Consider the following 23,053-nt stretch of genomic DNA (forward strand, 5'->3'; position numbering starts at 1 on the left):
TATCTATCTATCTATCTATCTATCTATCTATCTATCTATCTATCTATCTATCTATCTATCTATGAATAAATATATACGTACAAAAAAATCAATCCATCACCTCGTGCAACAGCAAGGCCCCCGAGTTCGTGCATAACATTGCAGAGGTTTACAATCCAATTCTTTGTGCACTAGTGCAACTTTGACCCCAACTCAAAAAACACAATTAGTTCAAATCTTCACATACATAAATCAAACACATGGACACCCACAGATATTAAAAAGCCTGCTTCCATGTACACACGCATTTCCAAAGCCCTTTTGTTTCAAGGTATCCTTCCTCTCTGCACGACAGCAGCCCTGCTTTTTAAGAACACTACTTCATAAAAAGCTACCGTTTGTTTCCCTTCTGGTTAACACAGAGCATTTGTTCCCATGGCAACCTCACCTCCTCTTCCGTCTCTGACTGACGGCGGGGCAGCAGAGGTGCGGACCTCGCCGAGGACACGCCCACTCCATCTCGCTGCAGAAACACTTCCTCGCCCCAGTCAAACGGTTCATGAGAATGCGTCCTGGTTTTTCTGCGTCAGTCGCATTAAGATTATACGTTGGCTTTCAATTTGCAAGTAAACTTCTTTATCCCAAAGAGCAATATTACTAGACTCTACTGTTCTGCACTCACATAAGCAGGGCTGTTGTGTTGGATTTATTCATCACATCACTGTATTCCAGCCACAGTAGAGCGCAGTACACCACACAGTCGGCTAAAGCTAAGCTGTGAGCATCACTTGCTTTGATAACAGGCCACATTATTGGGACAAGATGTTTGATGTTGGGGCCAGATATCCCCTTAGTGCTGCGACAGAGATCACAAGCAACCGGCGTCGGCTCTGGATTTTCTAACTCCTTACTGAGACCACATGGGAGCTGTTCCACTCTGCACATCAGTGTGGGTTTCTCTCACACTGTTGTTTTATCTTTACGGACCGCCTCTCGGGCCAACATGAATAAGTAACCGTGTACTTGAGTCGAGCCATCGGCTTTGATGTGCCGGGTGCCGTTAGCCATCACTCAGGCTGGGTGAACTCAGGTCCAAGGGCTTGCTAGCTGGTGGGCTAACGTATCCTCTGTGGCCCGTGGGCAGGACCATTGTCGCAGTGGAGGGGATTACACCGGTGGGAGAGGGGCAGGACAATGTCACCCTATGGAGAGGGAGGGGCACCTTGATTCCTTGCTATTGGAGGGTGGTTAACTTTCCACTAACTCAATTACCTAAGCTGAGGAGTAACTTGGAACCAATAAAAGAAAGTGCAAACACCTGAGTGGGAGAAGGGAAACGGATGCAGGGCAGAGGGGCCAATAAGTCCAATTTGGTTTAGTGAATCTAGGGTTTTAAAATTGACTCAAACTCATAATTTTTTTCTTGTGTAAAACACAAAAGGAGATATTTTGAAAAACATTATGCTTTTGCATAGTATGTCTTGGTGTGAAGGTTAATTGGTTCTTGCGTACCTTGTTACCAACCACAACAGGATTGTAACTACTTCATGGTGACAGAATTGTCTTATTTGGATGAACTACACCAGGTCAACTTCTTCAAGAATCAAAAAGCTAACTGTGGGTCAACCTTTCCATAATAACACAGAAACCTGTTAACGTTTGAGGGAAGGGTTGTCTGAAGCGTGGCCAACAATCAATCAGTGTGTCCGCAACACATGCATGACCGGAGTCTTGCATAAACATAATTGGCTGGCTTGCCCTAGTTTCTTTGCACAAGGCAATCTGATTGGCTGACGCAATCGTTGGCGCATGAAAAGTTGAGAAATGTTCAACTTCTGCCACGAGCAACGGCATCCACAATCGCATGACGTCAACCATTAAAAGTTAATGAGAAGTGTTAACCCTTACGTCCCATGTGAATGTACTTTTAATGTTACTCTTCAGAACTTTTTAACATAAAACAATTATGGGGTAAAACATGCTCTATTGGGATGATAACAGTCACACATTTCACTTGAAGAGCTAAGCAAACATCTAAAGTACAAAATATGCCCTCCCTCAAACATAGCATCAAAGAAATTTCAGGTATGACTGACCCAAATGCTAGACATGACACCGATATGAAGCTCTGGCAAGTGACTTCCATGTATGAAGGCAAACAAGAGCAGAGGCGCTAGCTACCAGGCGTACTTAAGACTCTTTATGACCCTCAGTAGAGATTTCCTACACCCACCACCTTTAGAGCCTGACTAGCCCAGATCTCTGCTAGTTGTATTGATCAGGATAAGGAGGCGGGGTGGGTTTTTCTTCTGTACCTACACTGTAACGCGCCTCAGTCACTTGTCTGTGCTCTCCGACCCCTTCATCTCACTCATCAAGGTTAAAGAACTCTCCAGAACGAGGAAGAAGAGAAAGCTAGCATGGTGTTAGTTGTGCGCGGTGGAGGGGGAGCGGGGGGATTGTCACGATGATCTTATCCGTCTTCATGAAAGTGGCCGCCTCAGGGAGCCACTGTAAAAGAAGCAAGCTGAATAAGCCTCTCGCCTAAACATAATCACACCTCCCACTCGACGAACAGAAATAGGTTTACAAAGAGTCGGCGGAGAGGATCGGATGAAAAGTCTTAGGCTTATGATAAATGCTAATGCTAATTGCTCATGCTACAAGGAAGCAATCTTTCTCTAGTTGAAAACACCAGCATTGCTGGTCAACATCGCATGTTCTGGATGTGACTTCTAACCAACAAGCTCTTACTTGTTCAAGCGCTAGTTAGTCCAGATCTTTTTAAAAGACTCCTTAAAGCTGCACTCCATAACTTTTACTTCTCTATTGCAATCTCTGAAATTGCAGGTTACGTACGACAGCTCAAATTTTAAATCATTATTAAAAGTAACAATTACTGCATTTCTGTTTATTTTTCTAAAGATGCATCAGTACTAAACATCTCTAACCGATTATGCATGCCAATACCAATTACTAAACAGTTTGGTGGTTTTAAAGTTTATACTTTCTTGTAAATGGATATTAATTAATGACGCAATTTTGTAAGAAATCAAATAAAATTATTTTTGATTCAAAGTAACTAGTTATAAGCAAACCTGTTACTCAAATTAACATTCTTAACTCACATGAACTAAATTATGAATAATTTGCCCATAACTATCGACCGATGGGTTATAATGTGAAAAATTGCTTTTACCGGCCAACTGGACGATATATTGGTGCATCTATAATTTTTATCAAAAATGTTAAAAAGCTTTAAATAAATAAACATTCATCCCCACCTTCTTGCGAGGAGGCTCTGAACCCTTTCACTTTAATTGAAGCGCATCTGATCTATTACGCCGGCCAGGCTCTAAACAAAAGGCTATTTTGGGCCCCGGGAAGCTCACTACAACCCCACGCTGAATTAACATGCTGTACGTTTCCCTCATTGTGCCGGCTGATTGCCCCAATGCATCTTCTCGCTCAGCTAATTAAGTGAGTCTCTCCTTTGTCTTGCTGTACTCCAGGAGACTCCGAACAGAAAAGGGAGCAAAAAGAAGAGGGAGATTGCCAGCGCATGTGCTTGTTTATCAAAAGAATGGGGCTTATTGCAGGACAAATGTGCCATAAAAGAGTATAAACGGGACAAGGTGGGTGGGGAGAGACGGAAAGACTGTGACACAGTGGCGGAGTTTGTAATACGCCTTTAACAAGATGGCACCTTCTATTGAAGATGAAACTGGGGGTCTGTGTTCGCTAATGGACTACACGTATAGGGCCATAAACGTTTATTTAGGAGGGCGGACTGTGGCGAAATGAAAAACAAACGTGCAATTAAAAGACCATTATGTAAGAGTATATATAAACATCAAAAAAATTAAAAAGGGGGAAAATTTAATTAAAAATAAATAAATATGGAGTCTTATTGCAGCAAAACAAAATGGAATTGCAAATATATTAATAAATAAAAAATAAACATTCCTTCCTTCCATAATATACTGTACATAAATATTTTGTCATGCATTTCCAATCTCACGAGAATTTGTACATATTTTAAGAGTTGGCTAATTTGTATTAATTCGTTTGAAGTGAATTGTACAAATACGTACAATTACTATACAAATAATAATAATAACAAAACCTCACCTCTAAACTTGCCCCTTACATCGCAGCGGAAAAAACTAATCATAAAATGTTTGAATGTGGTTGTACGAATTAGCCACCTCATAAAATACGTACAAATTTTAATTAGATACACTGTAAAAAGCTGGATCAACATTTTTGATCAAATTACTTTAAAAGTGCAGTGTGTAATTTTTAGAAGGATCTCTTGACAGAAATGCAAAATAATATACAAAACTATATTATCAGTGGTGCATAAAGACCTTTTTATAATGAACGGTTAAGTGTTTATTACCTTAAAACGAGACCTTTTATCTACATACACCGGGGGTCCCCTTACATGGAAGTCGCCATTTTGTGCCGCCATTTTTCTACAAAAGCCCTTAACGGACAATTTTTTTACCAAGTTGTCTCCGACGATTACATGTGTCTGATGGCGGCTACCGTAGCTTCTCTATGTGTTTCAAAAGCAAGGGGGGAGCAGTGGACTAAGCCGTTGGTTGCAATTCACAACCTCACCACTAGATGCCGCTAAAATTTACACACTGCACCTTTAATTGGTAACACCTAAAAAGTGTGTTTCACTTTAGGAGAAATTGTTAAGTTGAAACCAATTGAAGTAATTTTTTAAGTTGATCCAACTTTTCACTTTTTACCGTGTAGCATTGACATAATACAGATACAACTGATGTATGCAATGCAGTGAGCATTTTTTTACTTAGTTTATGCCTCTTAAACATCAATGAACCGAGCAGAGGTCTCATGGCTAGTTGCTATGTGCTCTCCTCTCACTGTTGTTTGAAAGTTTTTGTTTTGTACCCTCGGCCCAATGCAGGCAATCTTACAGTTTATACTTTGGCCTTCAAGAGGAAGATGTAGTGATTCAACAAAATCTCCCCAAAATCCACCTCTGCAGTACACAAGCAACAATACAGGCTTCGTCTGACTCAATTCCTGCTAAGGTTTGGACAAGGCCACTAGCTTCACAAAAGCAGCCTGACTTTAAGACGAATGATGGGCATTTGGTTGAATGTAAACGACAATGAAGAAAACCAGGCATACAACAAACACCTACACAGATGCACACATTAGTGTTCACTCAATACTGCGTATTAGGAATCAGTGACAGTGAATCATATTTATAGTAATAAATAAAATAAAATCATTAAAAAATGTGATCTATGGAAAATATTCACACATGCAGATCACAATGCAATGTAAAATAAATAAATAAATAAATATAAATTTCTCTATTTATACACACATATTTAATGTAAATGTTTTATTTTCTATAATTTTATGTAAACGCAATATATATTTTTTAAACCAAGCACATTTCTATCAGGTGTCTACTTGTGCATGTGCACTCCTCTCGGTTAGCTTGTTAATTTGCAGAATCTAGGACTGTTGGTCTAGAACTAGACAATGGCCCCAATGTGACCGAAATTAGTGTCAGGGTCTTTTCACGCTGCCCACCCCGTCTGCATCTGAAGGCGGCTGTGTGTACACACGAGCGCTGGTCTGTCTGTGTGCACACACCGAATAAATGAGTTGCGCGTACGCATTGTCCGAGTACACAAGCCCAGTGTATATATTAGCAAAGTGACTTGACCCTGGAAGACTGCGGGCAGTGTTTTGGGTCGTGGGAAAAAGGGGAGACCTTCTTTCACAGCTGCTCTGGCCGTTGCATTGAAACCGACGGAGGCGCGGACCCCGCTGCCCCCCTCCCCGCTGGTCCCATTCACGTCGCAGCCTGCTGCCTTTTCATAACGTCCCTCGTCCAAACCGCCCTCCCTCCTCTCGCCCTCCACCCCCACCCCTCATCTTCATAAATATACTTCACTATTGAGGTGGTGTTTTGCATGGCAATGTGTCACTGAGGCCTTATACCCAGCGTGGCTAGCTATTCACTTCTTGAATCGACCGCTTCGGACGCACAGTAGTCGCTTTAAGGGATCCGCTGTGAGAAAACTTCACCTTTGATTAGCTTTTAATGAAAAGAAACATCAATCAGTTTTCTGGGCAAAAAAAATATGGAGTTTAATTTATGTTAGCATATGCTAACGCGACCAACGAAAGCCTCTCTTAACGCGCACCCCTCCCTAGCTCATTCTCTGCATTCATTAAAAGAGATTTATTTCCTATCCGGGCATATAATGCAAGAGGTATAATTCAAATGAACTTACAAAGCAAGCTATCGAGGCCCTTATGAATTCAGATCTATAAAGAATTTTCGTTTCATTTTGCGGACCGGAGGCTTTCAAACAAATGAAAACAACCACGAGTAATATATCTACGATTCGCTTTGGATCGCTGCATTCTTTACAAAAGTTTGCAAGCCTGAGAAAGCCACTTCATAAATTTCAAAATAAAGAAACTTTCAGATACTTTACTTCACAAAAGGAATCAAAGTTTATGATAAAAACTATTCAATTAATAAACACAGCCTTGTAATTGTAATAGATCACTAGAAAGACTCCTTAAGCTATACAAAGAGACAAATTTGAGATTTTTGTCATTGCCAAGGCCCCTGAAGGGGGTTGTGGGTGGTTGTTAGGGTGTCGATTGGTGGTTGTTTAAAGGGACACTCCACTTTTTTTAAATTAGGCTCATTTTCCTGCTCCTCTAGAGTTAAACATTTGATTTTTGTTTGTTTGGGGTCCATTCGGCTGATCTCCGGGTCTGGCGCTGCCGCTTTTGGCGTGGCTTGGCGTGGTCCATTGGATCTGATTGGACTATTGGCATCGCGCTAAAAAAATCACCAAAGAGTTTTGATATTTTTTCCTATTTAAAGCTTGACTCTTCTGTGGTCACATCGTGTGCTAGGACTGACGGGAAATTAAAATTTGCGATTTTTCTAGGCAGATATGGAACTATACTCTCATTCTGGCATAATAATCAAGGACTTTGCTGCCGTAACATGGCTGCAGCAGGCGCAATGATATTACGCAGTGCCCGAAAATAGTCCCTTGCTAATAAAAGTTACCAATCGCAACTTTAAATTTTCTTTCAGGTTTTAGTACACAGTGTAACTACAGAAGAGTCAAGTTTTAAAAAGGAAAAATATCGAAACTCTTTGGTCATTTTTTAGCCCGATGCTAATGGTCTAATCAGATTCAATGGATTATGCTAAGCTATGCTAAAAGTGGTAGCGACAAATCGGAGATTGGCTACATTGATTCCAAAAAGGTAAACATCTGTAACTCTAGGGGAGCTGGAAAATGAGCCTATTTTCAAAAAAAGTGGAGTGTCCCTTTAATGAAAAATGGTCAAAAATAGTCCTTAGCTGTCACTGGGGCAGTACACCTGTGCAGTTAAAGAGTTCATATTAGTACCTTAGAGGTATATACTGATACCAAAGAGTGCATATTAATACCTCAAAGGTACATAATGCTACCACCTAAATGGTACATATTAGGATTTCTTTAGAGGGTACTGTCCAAGTGACAGCTAGGGACAATTATTGACCATTTTATCCTGACAATGCTCTATTATAAATGTCTGTCTACGACTTAGTTGTTTATCTACCAGACAAAAATCTGATTGTTTGGGAAAATAATAGTACATATTTCCTCAGCTGCACTATTTGAGGTATCATTCATGTTCATTGCGAAAACGGTACATGACTGAAGTCATGGGTGAACAATATAAGAGTGATAATAATAATAACAACAATGATGTTTGACTGGTCTGTAGCTGATCTAAAGCCTTCCAGCTATGGGGAAATGTCTGCGTTTCCATCTCAAGTTTACCCATCAACATTTGAGCGGGTGTGAAATATCACAATCGTTCTGGTTCTGCCCGTGCGTTGTATACACTTCTAACCGAATATCAATAATTCCTGATACATTTTCAAATCTCTACTACACTAACAGCGAAATCTTCTGTGGCATTTACAAATGGTAATAGTGCAAGTCAACAGACGGCACATCTCGATATTCAGTTGTATAGATTTTTGTGTGCACATGTCGCCGAGAATTTGTTTATATATGCTGCTGCCTCTCTCCTACGTGAATCATTTCAGAAAGTGTCCACTGTCGGACCTCCCGTGTGTGTAATTTTGACTTCTTCTATGAAAGTGGGGGCTTGTCCAGGTACGCTGAGAGAAAGTAAAAGCACTGGTTGAAGGTGAAAGGTGGTTGGTTGGTATGGAGTGGGGGGGTTCATAGCCACAGGGCACTGAGTCCCCTCTGATCCTCTCTCTCTCTCTGATTCTCCAATTCAATTCTTCCTCTGGGCGATCATGATCTAGAACTAGGCCAATGTCACAGACTGTTTTTCTGGCTTTAAGGAGGGGGGAAGAAAGACTTTCTTTCTACAATTTTTGACTTGAGCGTCATTTTGATGACTTTAGGCAACCTTCCGCTAGCATTTTCACAGTTAGCTATTTAGCACAGCGACGTGGTTGCACCATGGTGTTCTAGCCTGAGAATTTGTACATATTTTACAAGTTGGCTAAATTTAAAAGTTAATCATGCAAAAACGTACGATTATAATGGAAACCCTAACCCCAACGCATAGGGACAAAAATTTTTGAATGTTTGTCGTACAAATTAACTATCTCGCAGTGACGGCCAGTGACTTATTTTTTCGAGGGCGCACCATGTGAAGTTGGTCACAACATGTATGTAGCCGTCATGTGTGTGGTTCGTAATTTCAAAATATATGTTTGTTGCGTCATGTAAGCCATGTGCATTACGTGTCTTGTCAAAATAAGTGCCAGACGCGTTTGCCAGATACTCGCATAATCTCATGGGTTATCAGAGTTTACTGTTAAGAGAGTGTCTTGCGTGTATTTTGTGAACGTGAGCGTCTCTTTTATCATAAGTGGTTTTGACGCGTGTGCAGCAGGCTTATTTTGACAAAACACGTGATGCACATGGTCCCAATGACGCAACAAACATATATTTTGAAAACACGAGCAACACACATGACACTTCGAACACTTATTTTGAATTTGCGCCCCTCGGATGAGCAGTCACGAGCCGCCACTACTATCTCGTAAAATACGTACGAATTGCCATGAGATAGCGTTCACTGTAAAATAATTCAGTAAAAAATTACAGTGTTACTTGCTATGGTAACTTACCGTATATTGAAATGTATGTTATTTACTGGCAACATTTTGTTCAAAGTTAAATGAACATTAAACATGTACAAGTCTTTGTCTTTGTCAGTAAAACTAAAATTACAGTATCAAGCAAAACATTCTGGGAAACAAAATCTGAAGCAAAAAACAGAAAAAGGTTGATGAGGACGCTTCGATAGCATTTAGCTTAGCCCCATTCATTCAATGGTACCATTTAGAGTTTAAGTTAGAAGTCCAAACACATCAACGTTTTTCCTATTTAAAATGTATTTAACTTCGAACAAACTCTTGCCAGTAAATAACATAAATTTAAATCTACGGTAAGTTACCGGCAACCAGCTGCAAGTAACACTGTATTTCTAAAAAAACGTACGATTTTTATGGAAATCTTAACCCCAACGCACAGGGACACATTTTTTTGAATGTTTGTCGTACAAATTAGCTATTTCGCAGTGACGGCCGGTGACTTATTTTTTCGAGGGCGCACGATGCGAAGTTTGTCACAAAATCTATGTAGCCCGTTATGTGTGTGGTTCGTAATTTCAAAAAATGTGTTTGCCGCGTCAAGTGAAATTTGCATCATGTGTGTTGTCAAAATAAGTGCCTGCTGCAAACGCGTTAATGATAAAAGAGACGCTCGCGTTTGCCAGATACTCGCATAATCTCATGCATAATCAGAGTTTACTGTTAAGGAAGTGTCTTGCGTGTATTTTGTGAATGGAGCGTCTCTCTTATCATAAACGGTTCTGACGCATGTGCAGCAGGCACTTATTTTGACAAAACACGTGATGCATTCTGTAAAAAAAAGACTTGTTAATATTTAAAATTTATTTAACTTTAAACAAACTCTTGACGGTAAATTACATAAATTTAAATCTACGGTAAGTTACCGGCAACCAGCTGCAAGTAACACTATAATTTCTACAGAATTTTTTTACAGTGTTGGGTGTTCAAAAAGCCTGGGAGTAAACCACAAAAGATGGGTCTGCTATTAAAAATAAACACAACAACAACGTAGTATAGTCTCGGTGAAGTAATCTGAGAGTATAAAGACTTATATATATTTCCGCGAAATGATACAGTATGAAATTATATGAACTGCAGTCTTTTACGGACCGTTTCTGACTCACTCGCGCCACACAAGAGTGCCATAAAATGAGGCTACTTTCTTGTGTGGCCATGTTAGCTCTCTGAATACACTGCGTGGGAGAGAGTGGGTGAGTTTGAGAATTTCGTGTAAAGGCAAGAGAGGAAAAAAAGTGCTCATTTCTTTTTCAATCTGTGTTTCACAATGCATGTGTGCCAAGAGAATTGCAGCTAAAGTTCACATGGGGGAGGGAAGGTACCTGCCCCCATCTTGCAAAACCCACTAGAGCCAGGAGGAGAGGGGGGGGTGGAAAAAGACAAAATGAAAAAAGTGCCATTGAACTCTGACTTGAGATTGTGAAGGGAAAGAAAGCGAGAGAGTGAGAGTCTGAAGAGGGTTAGAAAGAGGGCTTTAGGTGGGTGGGAGGAGGGGGATATGGAGAGGCTGATGAAGGAGAGAGAGAGGAGAGAAAAAGAGAGAGAGAAGGGAATTAGTAAGGTGAAGGACTGAGCCACCCTCATAGCCTTTCCACATGAGCACACCTTATATACACACACACCACCGCCAGGACTCCTGCAATATTTTAAAGGGATAAAGGTGTGAACAAAAGAATTAAAATATATATCACACAAACGGCCTTCCCATCTCTTGTCCGGCAAGAGTGTGGAAACAAATTGGATCAAAGCATTATACGGAGAGGGGTATGAAAGGGAGTGGGCAAAGGGCTATGCTGGAATGATATACAGTATATAATCAAAACTTTTATGATTCGAAAGTATTTAATAAATACACTAATATGACTGATATATTTTTTTAACTGCATGTCAATATGATCCTGAGCTACAATTGCACATTTTATAATTTTATTAAAACAAAGATCCAACAAAATAAGAGGAGACGATAGAGATGGAAACAAAGTTATGGTTTGTATGGTGGAGTAAAATTAGAAATGCAGTAAATTTTGTACCATCTACTTTCTTCCTGTTCCCGGATGAGACATAAATCTGAGCTTTGAAATGAAACGAGTTAGCCAATGCCTTGCAGGATAAGGCTCTGACTGGAGTCATGTGACATAAGTCTGCTTTACTCCTTACCACCAATGAGCAAGGGCAAACGCTGTTGCCATAGTAATCTCTCCTATGTTTGCTATCCAGCATTTTTTTGGGGGGAAGAAACACGTTTTTTGTGTCAGTCGGCATGAATGATTTATCGCACAAAAAATGCCCCCCAATATAAACATGAGATCAAAGCGCAACACTGTAGCTACTCATCTCCAATAATTTTCTTATATGCAAAACTTATGGTAATTTATTGATGCTTAGAGTAAATACATTACTGCTTCAACTAGGCACGAACGGTGCACAAAATCACATTCTGTGCCAGATCTTGTAATGTATTCAGAATACGTGTATAAACATATTTTACTATTAAACAGATCTGGATGCAACCTCATGTAGAGTGAAAGTCAAGGTCGTATGGAGAAGACATCACTATGCCTTTAGGGGCCACTCACCTGATCTGTGGTCATTTGATTGCCATATTTTGTCATTGACGTGTAGCATCTCAATATCTTCTTCTTCCTGCAAAATAAAATATGACTGCTTAGTAAATTAAGTTTAAATACATAGCCTTTTTATTAAAATTTTATTTTTTGCTTCTTTGTGTGGTCCATGATCTGATGAACATAGCCAGAATTATAACTGGAGCAATAAGTAAACAAACTGCTTTTCTTTTTTTACATGCATCCAAAGGTGGTGGAGGGAACTTAAAAGCCACTTGAATTTAGTTCACTCTCTTTGTCATGAGGATTCAAAACATAATGAGATACTCAAATATTGTAAAAGAAAAGAGCAGGGTAACAAAAAAGTAGATGGTAAAAGCTTATTATGCAATAAGACCCCAGATTAATCTACTTACATAATCTCTAGAAAGCACCGCTATTTAATATGTATTTTTGATCCCAGATTTAATTAATTTCTTGCAAAGAAATTTTTCCCTCACACATGAAGCTTATATTTAAAACAGATAGGTAAAATATATTAAACGCTTTAAGGCTCCAATAATGAAAAACTACACTAATATGAAAATTTAATTCGCTAATGCTTTTTTAAAACAAAATAAACCTAAATAATTTGCCAGAAGTGTGCTTTATAAACATAAGTACATGAACAAAACTTTCTTTACTCCCATTTTTTCAGAACATTATAAACTATTTAAAAAACTACACGAATACATAAAAAAGGCACAACCACTCTATTTTAGATGCTCAACATGCTAATGCTAATCGAGCGTAATTAAACCGAAATTGAATTGGGACCATGTGCACACTAAAGTTTAGGGAGGTGAAAGAAGACACGAGTACTCTTTTATACAGGTAAAGGAATGTGCATGGATACTGTTGTGAAACGAAAGTATAAAGAGTTAAATATAACGAGAAAATAAACCGTATTTCGCCGTTAATTGTACACTTTTCGTTTTTACCTCAGAATCAGTAAGCTGTCTATAGGCAGCATTTTTTATAAATACTATAGGAGCATAGCGAGGTAGATTATTTTTGGTTTTAAGGCGTCTATGGTTTTCTAGGTAGTACAATATTTTTTAAACAAATCTGTCGAGCTTTTCAATAATTATTTTTGACATTTAACGCCATGTAAAATAAATATTTTCTTAATATAAAAACAACTTAAGTTCTCATTAGCATTGTCAATCCCACTATTTGGACATTTTTACATTTGGGTACATTTGTACAAAACATTTTGATATTTTAAGGATACCAACAAGGCGTTTTTTTTCTTTTATAAATGAAGCAAACTGGCTTCTCTAAAGCAATTTTTAAAGCTTATATACTGTAAGCTAAGCCCCCGTTTGCCTTCAAACGACGTTTTGCGAAAACATTTCATATTTCCCCTCATGATAATTGTTAGAAAACCCGGAGGAAATAACGTTTGAGCAATATTTTGATACACCGCTTCAGGAGGGCCCTGCAGGCTCATTCAACCCGACTAATATTCAGCCCTAAAGATAGAGAGTTTAAAATGTAAAATATTTTCATATACTGTACCGGGCTCTTTTAAATCTGCCAATGTACGAGTGCAAATAAAGGATGAGTTTCGTTTCCATTTCATTGCTTGGATCGGAGGCCGTTGCTAAGCTACCACACTCAGAATTCATAAGTTCAGAGGAGAAATGATTGACATTTGCTTTTTGAGGTAAAAACGAAAACTGAATAATAATAGATTAAAGTCCCGTTTTATTGTGAGTAACAGTAGCAGTTTGAAACCTGTAATCTTTGTGAATTAAATTCATGACAGCAAGAAATTCAAGTTAAATAACGCTTTAATTGTGCATAAAGAATACAACGTCACTGACACTGATTTTTAAAGGCAAACGAAACTCATCCATAGCACTGCTGCCATTTTAAAAAGTCAGCAGTAAAACAAAAGAAAAAACAACAGAGATACAGTATGCACAAGGAATTCAAATAGAAATAAAAACGTGTATAATAATAGTAGGCTATAATAAATAATAATGCATGGCTAATGTGTTTTATATTTCTTAGATGTGTATGCTAGGTTTGCTAGGAGTCAACTCAAAACTGTTTACAAATTATACAGAGTGAATGGAATAAATTATATTAGCACTTGCCTGACTGTAAATTAGCCATGTCAACATATGCATGCTGTCTAAAAGCAAGCAGTATATATATCTTAGAAAATATTCAAGCTAAAACCCTCTTAAAAGCATTAATTTATAGCCATTCATAGTCAGTAGCAAATCCACAACAGTATACTGTGCATTTTGATATCAGTGATGGTATTGCAGAATCACACTGTATATACAGTATAAATATATATGCCTAAGAGCATTATAAATTCAGGAACACAATATTTGATTGTAAAACGATTAATTAAAATGTATATAAAGGTACATTGTTTAACTGTGTATAAAAGGCTGTCACTTTATTGACACTAACTTACTTATCAGGAACAAAATAAATTCAATAAAAAACAAATTCTTGAAATTTAAGACGAGCCCCTGCCAAACACATTCATATTTTAGTCTGAAGTGAAAATGAGATGCAGAGTTGGTTACATTTAATTCAGATTAGTATTAGAAGTAGACAATGGCAGTGGTGCATATGCCAGGTGCTAAGACAAGACTCCATCTGCTGGGGCCCCTAACACAGGACCAGACACATATTAATGTGGGAAAATGTCTGGTGCCTCTCAGACAGGCCTCTCGCTGCAACTCAGACTCTATTTGTGTCATGCATCAATTACACATCTGTGACCACCTCCTTAAATTTACACATCTTATGACTTTAACATTTGGGGACATGAGACTACAGCAATGCTTAAATACTGTAAACTCTCACTGCACTTTTAGACTTCAGATATTCCCATTGAACACACAAACATAAATTCTATTATTGCGTTAATGCACATAAGAGAATAATAGACTTAAAGACTAATGTCTATACAAGTGTAATGGTCTAATATATTTAAAGCTGATAGAGCTAATGTCTAATATTCGTTTTAACCTTGTATTTATCATGAACACACATTATTAAAAAATGGCCATGCGTGATGTAGCACCACGTCTGAGATTACTGAATGACAGCCACTCAGGGACATAAATTTCCAAAAATATTGCGTCCCATTTATAAAACAATAACTCGATAGGCCTGCTGACAGACACGAGCCTATAAACACCAGAGTGGTTATCAGAGGCACAGGCCTTTATAGTTAAATAAAGTCTACAGTACGCTACACATTTTAAAATAAAAAGAACTGTGCAGTCACAATGGCTGCATGTGTCATAGAATGATGTCATAAGCAGCAGTTTAAAATAGCATTAGGACCTCATCTATGACACCACAAATGATGTGACAGGATTTAAAAAGCAAAGAAATCTTAAAAAGATACAATAACCCCAATAGTGGGCTTTATTTGGATGTTAAAAATCAATGTTATATATGCTGTTTATTATGTCACAAGGTTTAAATTGACACACTTTCTTTCATTGGAGTGGTACACTTAATTTTTGTTCCTTTATGGGTATACACAGTTTGAAATGTTGTACTTTTTGGGGTAAAATTGTATAACCTAAGGACCTATTGTGTACCAGTTAAATGTTAGGGGTACAAAACATTTAACTGTACCTTATAAGGGACACAATGTTCTTATGTACCCAAAAAGGAACAACATTGTATTATGTTTTTTACAACTAAAAAAAACATAGGGTACCACCTTGTACCTTCTTTCTGACAGTGCAGGTGTACAAAGAGGACGTCAATCTTTTACTTCTTAAACCTTTTTATAGTTAATAAAGTACATTATTTATATTTTACAATAAACAACATTTACTCATTAACGTCCAGTTATGGCAATACAATACGACAAAAAGCACCACACACACACACACACCTCCAAGGGTTGACTACGCGTTCCCATATTATATGATGACCACGTGACGCACAGGATCCGACCAATCGGATGAAACACCTCGATTAACCGATTCCTGTCATTCCGAATTCATACACCATTACCATCACCTCTACGGCGGAATGTTGCCCGACACAAACACACTTCAGACTGAATACAAGACTATATGATTTAAGATACGGAGGAACTCTCCGCGTCAGCTTGCTGCCTACGTACCAACGCACCAAAGCATCCCTATAGCTGGAGGCAGATCACAGCATCGCCACACGCAGCGATTAAAATCTATGTTATTCACACAGTACTAGCTATTTTTCAATATATCCAGACCCTCAAAAGCATTAACACAACACACGAATCGCATGCCTACCGGAGTGGATGCTCTTTGTAGCGGACATCGCCGTCTTCCCATACCCCGATGTTCTCCGGAGCCCCTCATGTTTTAGGCTTGATCCCCTCTCTTCCCATTCAAAAGCGCTCCGAAGTCTTTGGATTAGTTTATACATTCGGTTCTCTAGCTTTATGATATCAGATAAACTCATACAGCTAGATAACCAAAGAGAAAAACTAACCCGTGGCTCTTAAAGGGACCGCCGCGTACGCCAGATGCAGCTCGTGTTGTGGTCACATGGAGCTATTGCATTCGCTGCTGCGCGTGCAGAACCGATACAGTCGCACTCGCTCACTTGCGCGCACACACACATACATAGACACACACGTGGGCTAAATAAGCAGTCTGTATTTGTGACGATTATGGAATGCATTTGATTTCTGTTTTAAAATTTGGAGTCCAACTTCATCAAAATTTGAACGCACTGGTGTAGCTATTTGAAACGCACATTTGTGATGCAGTTGGCCTGGCAACATAGAGGATTGCTAAGACGTCAAAGGCCAAAAATCCTACGTACAGCTTCAAAACTGTCAACGATACGTTAAATGAACTCAACACGTAAAATCTCCAAAATGTGAGCTCCGTCCACATGAAACTGGGTTGACATTTAGACATGGCTATAGTGTCGTAGAAAAGTGGTAGATATTTACAAGTTCTATTTCATTTCTAATTAAATTAAACCCATTTCTAAAGACTAATTGATAAAAGAGGGACGTAAAAAATCTAAAGCAGAATTACGCATAATTGTATCTATATCCTCATTGATACATAACCATGTTTAGGCTTTGGGTTATATTGATAGGCCTACACTTGGTATTTGGAACGGATTTATTATACTTTTATAAACTCATAAATTAAAATAGCCTACTAAAAGATTTCTAATGCTTTACAACTGCATTTCAACCAGCTTTGTACACATTAGCCTATATTTGGCAGAATTGCATTTCAGAAAATCAGGTGACTTCAAGCAAATATTAACAACATTAAGCAAGCAAATAATGCTAACAAAATCTCTAAAACAGCTTATTGGTGCATATTCTTGGGTATGTACGTCTACATCTAAATCAATGAAAATATTAAATAAGTATTAGTCTATGGACTATTGCCCAAAACATAAGGTAAGCAACGGAGTTAACTTACAAAAAAAGAATACTCAACTTTTACACATAATATGCAATATAACAACTTTACACATAAAATAAAAACGAAAGGTACCGGGTTTAAACGTTAAAAAGTTAATTTTGGGCAACAGAGGATAAACATCATAACTCTCAAACAATTGAGCGTTTATTGTCACAAAGAAAGATACTCACAATTTCATTTCCAATTTCAAGTCCATTTCCCCGAAAGAGATCTCTTAACGTTTTCCCCAATGTTCACTTGCTCAAACACGAAATCAAACATCCATTTCATTGTAACGACAGCACTCACAAAAAGCCTCTGTATATCTCTGGCAAATAAGATTTACGCCGTTTCCAGATGCCTTTTCGATGCCCTCGCCATTTGTGTGCTAAAGTAAACCCCTTAAAATGAAAATAAATTGTCTTTTGGTGAAATCGTACAGCTAAAAAGCAACACGAGTGAGCGCAAAGCTCCGACAGCAGCACTGAGGAGGTGAAGATTGAAGTGAGGGGCTCCTCTGGGCAGGGCCACGGGGGTCACAACTGTGATGTCACCAGCATTAACCATTAATGCTTATTGATACACATGACTGAACAGGGTTGGAGACGCGCCCGTGACCGTACACGGTTTAGTACATCCTGCGTTTTACGATTTGATTTTTATGCCAATTAGGCTAAAGAATCCTTATAGTTGAAAATAATTAAATATTGACTAAAATATAGCCTATACTAAAAATCTTAAACAATTAAGTTTAATAAAAAAATTCACATACACATATAATAAAGCTATTCGTTTTATATCGTGCTTATGGCCTACAAATGTTTATGCATTTTTTATCGAGTTAATTCCAACCAGTTGTCAATTTATCGTAGCCTACATAGCAAGATTAAAACAATATTAATAGTTTGCTGTGAGAAAGTAATGGGATTTACTTATGAGATACAACGATGGGGAGATTATTGCAAATGCAATTACGGTGTTGCGTTGCTTAACTTGCTATTTCGTTAATACATGCGTTTCTTTGTCTGTTGTAACCTATATACAATAGAATTTTTGTACAACGTTTATGTAAAATAAATGCAAGATAATATAAAATAATTTTATATTTAGTTTGTGTACATTTACTTGTGTAAGGCACGCTGCATCCATACGCAGTTAAAGTGATTTTGCAGTTGTGGCTAAATAAACGTGCATTGGTTTATTCGTAGCTTTTAACGTTAAACACTCGAATAGATGCATTGCACGAGACCATCATCTTTGATATTTTTCTATGAAGATGCCTGTTAGACTTGTAATGTAATTCGAAATGTGGTCTCGTGTTGTATATTTCATCGTAATGTAAATGTTTAAATAACGATGAAGTGCAACAGAGTACCAAAATTATTTAAGTAGGCTATATTTTGCAAAGGGTAAAGCCCAAGGAAATGCATAGCTGGAAAACAAATATGTTCTGATACAATAAAGGATCCTTAAAAATAAAATGTTAAAAATATGCAAATATACCTGCAGACAGACAAACAGATGGAGTCTCTCTCTCTCTCTCTCTCTCTCTCCTGTCTCTCTCTCTCTCTCTCACACACACACACACACACACACACACACACACACACACACACACACACACACACACTTGGCTATAGGCCAATGCTTGTTTTTTTTTCATTAAAATATATTCCCCAGTTCATGTGAAAATGGGATCTCCCGGTTTCTTTATGTAAAATAGAACGGAATGTTCCATTTATAAGAGAAAACACGACAATATTTCGGGATTGGTTTAATAACACTTTCGTGCAAACTCCAAAGCAATGACAATCTGACATTTCAGCTTAAATGTGTGTTTTAAATTATGGAAAAACGAATAAGCTTTGTTATGAAAGCTACAGAAAGCTAACTTGCAAATATTTGCAGAAAATTAGGGCAACTGTAAATTTAAGTCTCAAAAAGAGTTTGGCCTTAGGATGGAAATTCACTGTTACAGTTTGCTACTTCAGGTGAAAAGACACTGTTTGAGCAATAACTAATAAAACCTGTACACTTACACCAATTTTGAGATTTGATTTTATAAAAAAATCTCTCGGGTCTTAAAAATCTTGGTGTATCGTTTTGCTTAACCTTAAGGCAGAATAAGAGAAAGCAATAGGAAAACAGTAATGGTATTAATGTTTACATATACATTTTAAGGATATAAAAGTCTTGTTGACCTCGCCAATAATTAATGCATGTAAAAGGTCATTGAATTTAGTTACAGTTTCATCAATGGCATTTGTCCAAAAAATTTCTTACTAAAAATATTAAAAAGTCGCAGTAAAATACAGTGAAGCAATAAATGAGGCCGTTTTTTGAACAAGTATTATGTTACTAGAATCATGAAATAGATTAAATTATTTACAGCCTTAAATTTAACTTGATGAAATAGCCAGTTTTGTTGTTTTTCAGAAAATTTTTGCTTTCATTTTGTGCAAATATGGGTGTAGCAAACAAAGCTCTGTCTCTTTCACATTCACACACAAAACAAAGAGAGAAAATTAATCATGCAGAATACACTGCCTGGGCACGCGCAGAAACAGTTCCTTACTGTCTAGGACTAGGTTAATGCATATATGGGACGATCAATGGCAATCGTTATAATTTACCATTTACAGTCAAAACCACTAAAAAGATACATTTAAACAAAAAAGAACATCTATTTTTTCTATGTTTGTTTCCTTTAAATATTCTACGTGTTAAAACAGTTATACTTTAATCATAAAGCTTGCTTAGCACCCCGTGTTTTTTGCAACCGTATTTAAGAGACAAGCTATTCAAAAGGCATTTGAGCAAATAATTGTGTAAGTTTCAAACATTCGTTTATTTAAAGGTGTCATGTTAATTCTGACAATACCCACAGATTTCTTATAATACTATTCCTTGGCTTAATATATGTAAATGCGACTGTGAGAGCCTCTATGCACCTCACACCTTCCATCTCAGGCTTTGCCAACCTCCACCCTCTGTCACACAAACACACACACACACACCTACACACCAACACACACACACCTACACATGATTCAGGCACTCCCGCCCTTTGCGTCATGTCCTGTTTCAATAATGAGCTTCTCACCATATACAATCGCAGACTGCAATATAATGGTTATATAATGGTATAACAATTCATGACTATACAGCACATAATTTGGATTATACACCTAAATAAAATACACCAAATATTTAAAAAAAAATCATGTTTGATATTATAAGCTACAGTAATTCATTTTACATAAACCCTAAACGTTTTCAAAATAAATTAAATAGGATGATGGATGAGAATGATACTCTTTTTTTAGGTGTAATTTGTATCATGCTTTGTGATCTGGTTTATCCAAAGGCTCGCTGTCATTTAAGGGAAGCAAAGCAAACAGGTAGATGAGAACTGTCCTTGGTCCTGAAGTTCAGCACTCCACTAGAGTTCTTATAAAGCTTTTACAATCACGAGCTTCACAAATTAATTGTAGGATATGTCTCTTTTTGACTGGACATTTTTATATCACGTTTTATACTGAATAAATTAATTCATTACGAGACTTTAGTTAATAGAAATAACGTAACTTGTGAGTTTATCTGCTGTATTATTTAACATAAAGATACTTAAATTATATCTAAATCCATGCATTGTACAAAAGAAAAATATTTTTTTAAGAACAATAACGAGACGAAACAGATTTTTTAATTATCTCCTTTGAGTGTGCTATTTTTATTAGCATATTGAAAGTCGAAAAAACATCTGATAAATCGGTTTAAGAAATCGAGATGTGAATGTTTGTGTTGAACATGTGATTGCAATTGCAATGGATCGTGTTGCTTTAGATTATTAGCCAAAAAGATTTTACCGCCAAACGTTTTACACTAAATTTAGTAAGCATATGCCTATTAAATTAACTCTAAACACTACACTTAACATTTGTAAATGCTCTAACAATTTATTACTGATATATTTAAACATTGAAGGGAAATTAAACACACACTGTTTATCTGTCAAATCTTTTATATCTTACATGTTAGTATAGACGGTGATGATCTTTATTTTTTTTAATGCCTAGAAAATATATGAATCTATTTATAATTTATCATCCAATGAGAATCAACGAACAAACGGGCCTTCCTGTGTTAACTACTGATGTTTGTATATGTAGGGTATTTGCATTGTTTTACGGGCATGGCGAACTTTAAAATATGTTTTTTATCATTTATTGTTATTTAAAAATGTAGCTTTAAAACATCTGAAAATAATAGGCGTATTAAAAGACATCCTTCAGTTTTTTTCTATGAGGCATACAAATACAAATGAGACTGTAAAGAGCACACGCACGCACTCACTCACGCGCGCTCGCTCTCTCTCTCTCTATCTATCTCTCTCTCTCTCTCTCTCTCCCTCTCTCACTTTCTCTCTCTCTCTCTCTCTCACACACACACACACACACACACACACGCACACACACAGCAGCCTTATTTCAAAAGCTTGTCCAAGCACCACGGACATCATTTGCAAGCACATATTATTTTAAAATAAATAAATTACAAAAAAATGAAATAAATGTATAGCACACAATAAAATAAGTTCTTAAATAGTTGTATCTTTCAGTCTGTTGTGCCTTGGCATAATAGTCTAGAAAAAAGCTTTGGGGCCTTTTGTGGGCTTCCAGGGATCCTCTTGGTCTCTATTGTTGGCCGCTCCAAAAGCCTGATTAATTAATTTCACACTGTAGCTCCGGAGAAGATTTTCCCACAAATAAGCGACCGAGAGAAATTCAGCCCTAAGAAAGAAGTCAACATCAAGTTCAACAACGTGCGGCCTGCTCATTATCATGACAATAACGTCTGGGAGCGCAGAAGTCTTTTTAACAAGAGGGTCTGGCGTCAATACACTCCACCTCCCGGACCCCAGAACATTTTCCCAGGCTCCTCAAACAATCGCACAACTGTTTGCTCCCCAGGCTCGCCTAATGATCACTTCATACGACGCTCAAAAGATGATTTAGTTAAAATACGCCACATTAACTCTGACAAAAGAAAACTTTTTTTGCCTTTAACAAAACACAGCGCGAGAATCATTATGTAAAAATGTTAAAAAGTAAATATATAGAAAAGAAGGGTAAAATAAAAAAATGCAGTTTTGAACAATTTAAGCTATACACCCAATTTATATGCTACTTCATTTACACGTCAGTTAAAATGAGTATACTCTATGCCTTTGCTTATCCATCACTACAGAATCTAATCCACAACCAAATGATAAAACTTACAAAAGTATACCAGCCTTTGTCGCAATGCATTTACAGGTCAAAACAAGAATGATGAACTTTTCCTCTGAATTTGGTTAAAGGCACATCCACGACACTACGATGTACACTGTGCAACAAGATAAAGTATTTTATTTCGGAGCAATTACTTACACACAATCGTTTGCCTTCATCTGACACCGCATTTTCGGATGCACAACGTGTTCTGCCAAGTATCCAGTTTAACCACTCCGGAAGACTAGGATCCAGTCTATAGTGGATCTCAATGCAACGTGAGCCCGGCGTGTAGTGGACGTGTGCAGAAACTCAAGCAGCTCGCGCGCAAACAGCTCTCGGTTGTGAATTGATGAGTTACTGTTCCACGTGCGTGATCTATTTAGTGTTACGCCCCTCTTATCTCGCTCTCACGGTTGGCATATGCGCAGAATAAAGAAAAGGCTTGCAGATTTTTTATATAAATTTAGATTTTAGGCTTAAGATAGATAAAAGGAGCATGTCGTAATTTTCAATTTCCAAAGACAATGTTTTAAAAAACATCTTACGCTTGAAGTGTGTGTG

At 37.6% G+C, this 23,053-nt stretch overlaps 1 protein-coding gene across 3 annotated transcripts in view; it reads right to left on the reverse strand.

Annotated features, from left to right (window-relative positions):
- The window catches only part of LOC129453710 (uncharacterized), a 45,418-nt gene that overhangs the window by 18,751 nt on the left and 3,614 nt on the right, over window positions 1-23,053 (reverse strand). The window contains exons 1-2 of one of the 3 annotated variants that reach the window (XM_055218047.2): window positions 22,649-22,841; window positions 11,776-11,842 (exon numbers count right to left, since the gene is read on the reverse strand). In XM_055218047.2, coding sequence (XP_055074022.1) covers window positions 11,776-11,842; window positions 22,649-22,680 — 99 coding nt within the window. In that variant the 5' untranslated portion in view covers window positions 22,681-22,841. Of the gene's footprint in view, window positions 1-11,775; window positions 11,843-17,407; window positions 17,722-22,648; window positions 22,842-23,053 lie in introns of those variants that run through there. The other 2 variants (XM_055218048.2, XM_055218046.2) reach the window with 2 other exon arrangements.

Source organism: Misgurnus anguillicaudatus, chromosome 23 (assembly GCF_027580225.2).
Source record: "Misgurnus anguillicaudatus chromosome 23, ASM2758022v2, whole genome shotgun sequence".
NCBI lineage: Eukaryota > Metazoa > Chordata > Actinopteri > Cypriniformes > Cobitidae > Misgurnus > Misgurnus anguillicaudatus.